General features: G+C 37.7%; 1 protein-coding gene across 4 annotated transcripts in view; it reads left to right on the top strand.

Annotated features, from left to right (window-relative positions):
- RSRC1 (arginine and serine rich coiled-coil 1) overlaps window positions 1–10,144 on the top strand; it is a 172,177-nt gene that overhangs the window by 84,737 nt on the left and 77,296 nt on the right. For all 4 annotated transcript variants that reach the window (XM_065674698.1, XM_065674694.1, XM_065674696.1 and 1 more), the window contains one exon: window positions 7,671–7,722. In XM_065674698.1, the coding sequence (XP_065530770.1) occupies window positions 7,671–7,722 (52 nt within the window). The remainder of the gene's footprint in view (window positions 1–7,670; window positions 7,723–10,144) is intronic.

Genomic DNA, 10,144 nt, shown 5'->3' with positions numbered 1-10,144 from the left:
GTGTTGCATCATTTGATGTCAGTGCTGTAATAGGACAGTGTAGTAATTTGCATTAAACTGTAACTAGTATGTGTTGATGGGAGGTCTATAAAAAGTATAGAATTCGTAGGAAACGGAGCATGGACTGTTTGTTGAGCTTGAAATATTTTCTGTTCCTGTTCAGGCTATTTATCTAATGAAAGAAAATACCTGTGATTTTGCAATCAAAAAAATATCTCTGCTTATTAGTATCTGTGGTTGCTACTGGGTTCATGGGGACTGTAAACAGCCTGACAATTCTGCAGATATTTTTTCTTCTTTTTTCCCCAATTTCATCCTCCATAGGAGTAATAATGTAAAACTGCTATATCAATATTATTTAATTTTTTCTGTGCTTCATTTTTTAGCTTCCGACCACTTTCATACAACAAGTATATCAGCTGGATAGCAGTAACAAAAACAATTCTCATTTCTCTAAGGTATATAATAGAAAGGTAATTATGGGCAGGGAGCAAACTGGGAAAAACCTCGCTTGTTTTTAAAGTTAACAGAGTCACTACCATCTCTTACTGTGTTCATTTTCCCAATTTATACATTTCCACATTTTCTCAAACATTTAGGTTTTTTGGAACAGGTAGATCTATATTCGGTCAGGACGCTGGTCCTACCATGGCCTGTATCCGAGTGTATTACTGATTGATTCTATCAAAGAAGAAACACGGACTCATAAATATCATTTCAACATCTAATCATTTAAGCTGATTTATGTCTGAAAATATAGAGCTTTAATTCAAATAGTGCCAGATATGCTTGCTATATTTCTATGCTGTTCATATTATTTATTCTTCTCTAAGATTATTTTGTGTGTGTGTTTAATGTGGAAAAAATTTTCCTATGTCAGTTTTGAATTTGCCACTCAAATTCTTTGTTTGCTCTGACTCATGTAAGAAAAAGACTATTAATAGAAGTTCTCAATCTCCTTTGTTTTTATTTTGTATTTTTATACTGTATGCTCCTTTGAGGTGTTCTCTAATACAAGTAAGTTCTTTATTTTCTGGTTTTAGTTTGGTGATTTTATTTTATTTTAATCGCCTAATGAGGAATAAATAGCTGAAAAGAAATCCAACAAAACCTATGCTATGCTAACATGTCACATAATCTTTCCCATAATTTGATCAAACTCCATTTAAAAGGTAGTGGGGTTCAGGTTCTCTTTTTCTCTTTTCCTGTTGAGATAGATTTGCTAGAATTGGAATGTATGGTGAAAGCAGGCCACCAACTTACAGAATATATTAAAGCGAAATTAGATATCTATCCCCTTTGTTTAATTTTTGACATTTCTGTCTTGTCTTTTCTCATTACTGATATACACTGAGGTCTTCTTTTAGCTGTTCACAATGATGTGAAACTTTTTTTTCCTGAATTGATGCTGTTCTTTGAGAATGCAGGAGGGTAGATGAGAAGTTACTCCCAGTGTGCATTTATCTGTATTTATCAGCATTATGTTTTATCCCATTCTGTACTGCTATTATCACTTGATCTGGTTAAGCCTGTCTGTCTTCCAGTCTCCTGTACCCCTAAATACTGTATTTACCCATAAGTTCTATGGAATTCTATCACTCAAATGTCTTTCCCAGATCCCTGCTGCAACTGTAAAACCAGTCTCCATTTTAATACGGAACAGGTGGCAGTTGCTAATACCTGTGAGAAGTTGTGTTCTGTTTTCAGTTGGGATAGAATTTATTTGGTTATTGGTTTGTTCATGGGTTTTTGTTTTTTTCCTTGTTATTTTGTGCTTTTATTACTTCTTATGCAGGACTTTTTAATTGCAAACTTTTGGCACTTCAAGGAAAACACCAGCTTGTCTTTCCAAGCTACTGTGTGAGGAGGTTGAACAGACTCATGAGATGTGGTTGTACTTTAGTGAAGACACTATTTAGACAGTATATTAATGTGATTGCTTTTCTTTTTGCTTTGAATGGAGCTCGTCCTTAATCCATGTGAACTCCATCCATTTAACAGCAGAGCGGCTGTCTTTATCCTTGCAAAGCCATTCTCTTCTTCATCCTAACTAACCACAACCTCATCTTATGCTTAGTTCCTCTGAGCTCCAGTCAGCTTTTATCACTTCAGGCCACCAAGCCCCAGAAGTTCCACCCAAAGCTCTCCCTCAGGCAGTTCCCCATTGCCCTGTCAGCCTCACGTGGCGGCTGTCTACCACCTGCAATCTAGAGTCTGAAACAGTTAGGATGCATTTCCAGGCATTTTGTGAATTTCAGGAAGAGTCAAGTAGCTTCAATATTGTTTTAATTCTTTTTCTCTATACAATTCCTCTAGTTTTGAATGAGAAGCAATCCTGACAAGGTTGTGCAAACAAAATCATTTGATAAAGCCTCTAGATGATTTGTGGTCACAGTAACACAGGGGAATTTCTCTTATACTCTCAGCCTTGCCAAATCTTCTTTTTCTGGAATTCATAGCAAACATTTGCTTTAGGCTTCTTTCCACTTTGGAAGTATTCCCAGATAGTTCTGGATAGCCATCTCTTCAGACAACTAGGAAACTTATGTTTTGTTATTTCTTTTTCTTATTGTACTTTTTCTTAACCTTTTTTTGAGCTCATCAGCTTGGGAAAGGTTAGATAAATTACAGGGGCAATAGGCTGGAGTTAAAATGGGAGGATGGATTTGTGTTCAATAGGGTTACTTAATTAGTGTTTATTTTCAGAGTCCCTTGGGTATTGTTTTGATTTTGTGTTTTTAAACTGGAATTATCCTGAGTACATATGCATCAAGAGAAATTTGAACCTGGGAAAATGACATTGTCCTGAGGAGATCGATATTTGATGCAGCTACAATTCACGTTCTATTTTCAGTTGCGATATGTGGATGTGCTAATATCATCCCCAGAATGTGAGCAGGAGCATACTATGTTGCCACTGTTATAGTGGCTTTTGGCCATGAAGGTGTGAGTAGTCTTCAGGAAGAAACCTTGACAAACCTTTCCTTCAGAGGCAGGGGGAAAAGTAACCTTAAAACATTTCAACTGGTGTAAACAAACTGGCTTGCAAAGTTAAGAGATCTATAGTTTCATGGGATTTTTTAATGTAATACAATGACTGTAGGAAATTTTGGTTTTATCAGTTAAGTGGAAAATCCTTTTAAATAACCAACTTGGCTATTTGTGTTAAACAAAAGAAAAAAAAAAAGAAAAGACTGCTATCACACTAGGGTTTGTTGGGCTTTGATAGAGATGTTACAAGAGGAGAAGTCCTGAAGGTCAGTTAAAGTCAGTGTCATTAACATGTCTGAAGCTGCCCACCAAGCACATCACTTGCACTCTGTAGCTACTAGTGGCAAGCAACTTGTGTGTGGTTTTGTTGGCGTTTTTTTTTACACAATAATCATCACATTTAAAGTTATGAGACACTGGTTTTAAAATCATAGAATAGTTAGGGTTGGAAAGGACCTCAAGATCATCTAGTTCCAACCCCCCTGCCATAGGCAGGGACACCTCGCACTAAACCATCCCACACAAGGCTTCATCCAGCCTGGCCTTGAACACTGCCAGGGATGGAGCGCTCACAACCTCCCTGGGCAACCAATTCCAGTGTCTCACCACCCTAACAGGAAAGAATTTCCTCCTTATATCCAGTCTAAACTTCCCCTGTTTAAGTTCTAACCCGTTACCCCTTGTCCTGTCACTACAGTCCCTGACGAAGAGACCCTCCCCAGCATCCCTATAGGCCCCCTTCAGGTACTGGAAGGCTGCTATGAGGTCTCCACGCAGCCTTCTCTTCTCCAGGCTGAACAGCCCCAACTTCCTCAGCCTGTCTTCATACGGGAGGTGCTCCAGTCCCCTGATCATCCTCATGGCCCTCCTCTGGACTTGTTCCAACAGTTCCATGTCCTTTTTATGTTGAGGACACCAGAACTGCACACAATACTCCAGGTGAGGTCTCACAAGAGCAGAGTAGAGGGGCAGGATCACCTCCTTCGACCTCCTGGTCACGCTCCTTTTGATGCAGCCCAGGATGCGGTTGGCTTTCTGGGCTGCGAGCGCACACTGCCGGCTCATGTTCATTTTCTCATCGAGCAGCACCCACAAGTCCTTCTCCGCAGGGCCGCTCTGAATCTCTTCTCTGCCCAATCTGTAGCTGTGCCTGGGATTGCTCTGACCCAGGTGTAGGACCTTTATTATAGGTGTTGGCTGTGCAGTTTTATTAAAAGGTATAGTATTTATGAAAGTAGTAGCGATGTAATGCACTGATATACTGAAAGAAACATGAGTGAAGAAGGATGTGCCACATATTCCTAAAAGAGCTTGCTTTAAAAGTTGAATACACGTAGTAAAATTTTTGCTAGAGATATTAATAACAATTATCAATCACATGGATATTTCTATTTCATGGTATCCTATAAAATATCATAGTTTTCTAAAGCATAATTCCAGTGTGTTACCAAACACTTTTTGACAATGGGATGTTAAAGTCGTCGTTAGGGGTGCTTGACATGCCTTGTGTCATTTTACTACATGGAAAATTCCTTTCTTGCTTTTACAGTTAGTGGTCAGCTTCAACTGGTACATAAGTGCTTGGTACTATTTATTTATATTTTTTACAGTTTTGAATTCTGTTGCTTCTGTGTTATACTTAAACTCTCAGACTTTCCTTATGGTTTTATTTTGCAACCTGTGCTCAACATGACCAGTCATTTTATTGTATTTAAGTTTCCTGAGGGTCTTTCTGAATTTCGTCACATAATGGTCTTCTAAATCAATATTAACCTCCAGTAGCTGGTCTTTCTCACACATCACTAATGGCTTGTTTGAGGGGCTAATTGTGATTTTTCAGGCAAATTCGTCTGTCTGTTGTCTCAGAGCGTTGGCCTCCTCCACCAGTTGGACAAATGCTTTCTGGAGCCAAGCTAGTCACCTTTATTAAAGAACCTTTAATCCATTCATTGTTTAGGGCATATTGATTGATAGCAAAAAGGCATCTGCACTGCGTTCTCCTGTGGGTATACCAATGTCCATGAAGCAATTATCAGTGCTAGGGTTGCAGTCAGGGCAAAGGGGAAGATGCCTGCAAAGGAACTGCGTGTGCAGTTTCCAGTGGGATATTGCTAAGTAAAAGAAGAATTTTAATCTAGCCGACTTTATACCAACAAGACACATTCATACCTACATGAGAGGAGTGGGAAAAGACATTTTTTGTTGTTTGGAGCATTTCAGAGTAGGGGGCTCAATTATGTTGATACTGGTGGAGTTTCATGCTTAGTGCTGAGAGGCATCACTTATGCTGCTGCTCACTGCATTCTTTTCTCCTCCATCTGGAGCCTAGTTTAATGCTTGCTCTTTCAGGGAATTATTGTTGGTGTGGTGATGCTGGATGTTGCCACTGTGGGCTTTGAATATGGTGATAACTGTAAGTGAAGCATCTCTTTCTCTAGTATTAAGTGCTAAACAGACTGTTCCATGGCCAAAAAGAAGAGAGATCCTTTTCTTTGAGAGATCCAGGTATTTGTGTTATGTGTCTAACTAGATAGATATTTTAAGAATAGAATATTGTATCTCTCAAACAGTCCCTTAGCATTTGAGACACACTTGAGTCTTACAGAGAAAAGCTGCATTAGAAGTGCATCAGCTCATGCTGCTGCCTATATTGGACAGCCCGTAGGAGAGTTGCAGCCCGGGAGGATGCTCATGCAAACTGCTCAGGCTGTGGGGATGCACTGTGGCCCAGACAAGGCCATACTTTTCCTGGTGGGGTGGTGGATCAGTTAAGTTAATCAAATACTTCATTATAAAATGGGCAAAATGAATGTAGGAGATGGATTTAATGTACTGTAGGCACTACTGGATTCCAGAACCCTCCTGTTGGATGGGGTTGTTCAAAGACTTGGACTGTTCGCATGAAGACCTAAGTGCAGGTGGTATTTTACATAAAACACTTTTCCTTCTCTAAGTTCTACTGCAGTATTTTGCCATGCTGAAGTAACCCTGGTGTTTTGTTCTGTTTTTTTTTTTTTTTGTTTTGGTTTGATTTTTTGGATTTTTTGGTTTTTAAATCTAAAGTAGGAATGTAAACCCCACAAACCCAAGTACGACTTTTCTGAAACTTAGTAAGTTGGGCAGGTTTTATCTGGATGGAAAGCAGACCTTTTTCTTCCTCTCCTTTCTGTCCTCTAGTGACGTATTTAATATGCCAAAACATGTAGTAATAAATTCACTGCAAAAGGAAGAAATGTGAAGATACTTTTACAATAAATGTCAAAACTTTTCTTGCTGCCACCAAGATTAGTGGTCAACTCTAATGGTAGCATTGGTATAGTAGTTATAATAATAATTTTTTCCCAACAATTTGGGGTTTGTGCAAACAGCTATCAAAATTCAAAACTAAAAATATTAGACCTCTACAACTAAAAATGTGGATCTTCCTTTCTCAATCTGCAGATAATGTAAAATCTTTCAGATTGCATGCAAATGAAAGGAGCAGTCTGTAAATTCTTGTGGTAGAAATAGAAGTGTTCTGTGTCACCAGAACAATTTTGTTAGCTGATCTTAATAGGTGTAGATGTAATGTAAAACAAATTATTAGTAAATAAAAACCCCTAAGCTCCTAAAAGCAGAATGCGGGGGGTTTATGAATCAGTGGAAGGTGGCTGTTTTATAGAGCTTGTAATTTGTAGTAATATGACATCAATCCTACTGTAAAAATCTGTTTGAGCACAATGCATTCTGGTATATCTTTAGTTGAAACAGATTTTGAGACAAGCTCACTCTCTTCCCCTACAGAGCATTATCAGATGGGACATTCTTAACGAAGAGCTTTACCTAGTGACCTTGATTAGTATTTTTATCACTAATGGGGTGAACCTGGAAGGGTGCAAACTTAAATTGGTTACCAAAAAACCAAAAAAGTTCTAGTAGCAGTGTCTGCTTAGAAGAGTTCTCAAAGCTGAACAATGACACCAGACATTTCCATCATGTTTTGTTTTTAATGCAGAGCAGAAACCTCCCAAACTTCTCAGATGCTTACAGAAATAATCTACTTCTGAACTCCATGACAAATGTAGTTTGTGTATAAATTTAACTGTGAAAATGTTTGAGTGGCTTCAAAATTAGAGGGGTGGCAAGCACATTGGACACAGTAAAACATCACTTGGAATAATTAGCATAGTGGGTACACAGCCAACAATATGTTCCTCAACCCAACAGATGTGAAGAAATACCTTAAGGAGAGGAAAAAGTCAAAACAGATAACAGAAGTGTGAAAAACTTACCATAGTAATCATATTAAAAGCTGATTCTGAGAATGCTTATGTATTCTTGTGTAACGGGGTCACCAAGGTGCTGGGGAAGATTTGCTGTTGGAGGACTGGGAAAGGAGCCAGAGGTGGGCTTCAGCCTGGCCACAGTTGCAGGTGCTCAGGTTGGTCAGGCTGCCACAGAGCTGCCTCATGGGGATGGTCTTTCTTGTCAATTCCAAAAATTTACCTGAGAGTTTCTAACTTAAATACACGAGTACTCATTTCAGTCTGGAAGTTGCTCTGAATGGCGTGTAAGCACAGCGTCACTCGCAGAGCTGAGAGCTTCCCATTGGCGATGGCAGGACTGTAGTCGGTAGTGTGTGACCTTGCATGTTGAATGTACAAACAGTTATGAAGATTTTATAAATCCTCTCTTTTCAGACTCCTGCTGAACAGGCCAAAGCTAGATTACAGCTGGTTCTTGAGGCAGCTGGTAAGTGTGGCTATTATAAGTAAAATTATATTCTTCAAAATGTCTTTAACTTTTGTAATTCTAGATAGTAATTTTACCCTTTTATGTTTGGCAAATGCCAAGTCCCTTTCTCCATAGCTCACTTTGATTTCTAGTTAAGAGGAAACTGGTGTGCATCACCATTGGCATTTACTAAATCCTTTTAAGGAGATAAAAATAAGTATTTTTTGTTCGCTGTTCAGAACTAGCACTCAGACTTCATGTGTTTCTCCTCTTGCTGCTGCTGCTACTGAGACTTATTCTGTGCTCTCAAAAATTTGTTTTTCTTTATTTTTTAGCACTGAACTGAATTAGTACATGTATATATTTGTATTTATTTATTTGAAGTGGTAGCTGAAATATGTAGTAAGCTTTCCAAAAGGCTGAGACTAAGAGGCAAGTCTACATATTAATTCTCCATGGAGAGAAGCATTCCTATGTTGTCCAGGACTAGTAAGAAGGAAGGCAAGATGCATATCTTAGTACCTATTTTTAATTTTGCATTAATTTAACTAATTTAAAGAAAAATCCTGTAGTTCAATGGAACATCTAAAACTTTAAAGTAACTGTCCTATTGTACCAAAGATGAGAAGATCATTCCTTTTATCCTGCCTTTTTTGCAAATGTTGTGTTGAAGTCCATGTTACTGATCAGAGACATGGTTGCTCCCAAATGGACAGGAGTTCCGCTTGTTTGGTTTATTTTTACTAATATAATAGTGTTCAGTCTGCAGCTTTGACATGCACTGCTTCATTTTTCCCCTGTGGAAATTGCTGTGGATTTGAGCTATGGTGTAACTTAGGCCAAGGTCCATTTTGCTCTTTGCCACCTTAGGTTGCATGCCTTAGTTGATGGCATGCTGTACCAGGATGCCTGCTCTTCATTGGCTTTGATGCAGAGGCTTTTGTCCTCTCTTCACCCAGTCTCCAAATGGTTATTTACATGAGCTGCATGTGGCTTGATGCACTTACAGTGTGGTTGTGAAAAATTTACTCAAGAATCTTACACTGTGGTAGGGCTGTGGTAATTATAAAAAAAAAATACAAATTCAGAATGATCCTTTTATATAACATTGCTGGGTGTTCTTTAGATACTTGCATTTGTCTTCAAAATGTTAAAATAATGACTTAGCTCTGAAGTGGTAGTCTGTGGTGAGCTTTGTGATCCTAATTAATTTCTATATCATTTTTCTTTTTCCATTGGAACTTTGTCAGTTTGTCATGCAAAAAGGAAAGCTTTCAGTATTTCATATGCATTGTTATAAAAACATTTCTGTCTTTAGTTCAGCTTTCAGCTCTCATATATATATATTTTTAACTTAGAAACAGCAACTTCCAATAAATACCTATTTTTTTATTTCCTTCCTTTATGGAAACCTTCTGTTTTAAGGAATACCAGTCTTCTCACATTGTTTGTTGTAGTTCGTTTTGCTTTGGGTTTGGTTTTGGGGTTTTTTAATGCATCTAGCCTTTGTATTGTGTAACTTCAGATGCATTCGTTCTTCTCCATAACTTTTAATAAATCTTTGAAGCATATAATTATAAAACAGATGTGACAGTACTGACCTAAAAAAGCACAATTCTTATATACTACTCCCATCTATCACACCTTATTTTTTAATTTAACACCTGGAAAATGTATAAAAGATATGTGTGGGTTGTATATCATCATGACCTGGGTCCCCGAAATTTCCGAAAACATATAAAAGGTCTATGACATTGTTAATTTGAAATATTCACAACTGAAGTCTGAAACTTAGATTGAAGCTGGAAGCTGTTTATAAATAACTCAAAAGAGTTAATCTCTTTGTTTCTCTTACCATCTGAAAATACAGAAAGAAGTTATTTCCTGGCTTTATATAAATCTTGGTAATCTCAGGCATTTGAAATCATTCCCCCCCTTCTTCACCCATCCTATATTCGTCAATTAAATTGAATTTTTATTAAATTGGTGTGAAAGGAGTGTTGGAAATGTTAATAATGCTGTTTCAATATATTTTTGTGTGTTTACTCATTGCAAAATCAGTACTTTTTTCATCCTTAAGAAAAAAACAATAGAACAACTGCCTTAGACTGTGACTGAGCAGCTTTTCAAGGAGTTCGCGATCAACAGGTTTATGTCAATTATGTTGTTGCTGTTGTAGCATGATGCTGTAGGATTTAACAGAATATAATGTAAATTTAAATTTGTACTTTAATAATAATGAACAAAGCTTTTTGCATATGCAGTGGTTGATACAGGATCCATCCCAAATTTGTGAATTAATTTGTAGAGTATCTGACATTATTGTGGAATTGGAGCAATTCCCAAGTGGGGAAAAAAGTTGTACTTTATTCAAAATGTACCGTCTACATTTTAATGGTTGTTAATAATTCTGCACTCCTCTATGGTTTGGCCAAACACA

The sequence above is a fragment of the Lathamus discolor genome, chromosome 3 (assembly GCF_037157495.1).
Source record: "Lathamus discolor isolate bLatDis1 chromosome 3, bLatDis1.hap1, whole genome shotgun sequence".
Taxonomy (NCBI): Eukaryota; Metazoa; Chordata; class Aves; order Psittaciformes; family Psittacidae; genus Lathamus; species Lathamus discolor.
Note: the sequence above shows the minus strand (reverse complement) of the source record. Positions and strands in the feature narration are given on the sequence as shown.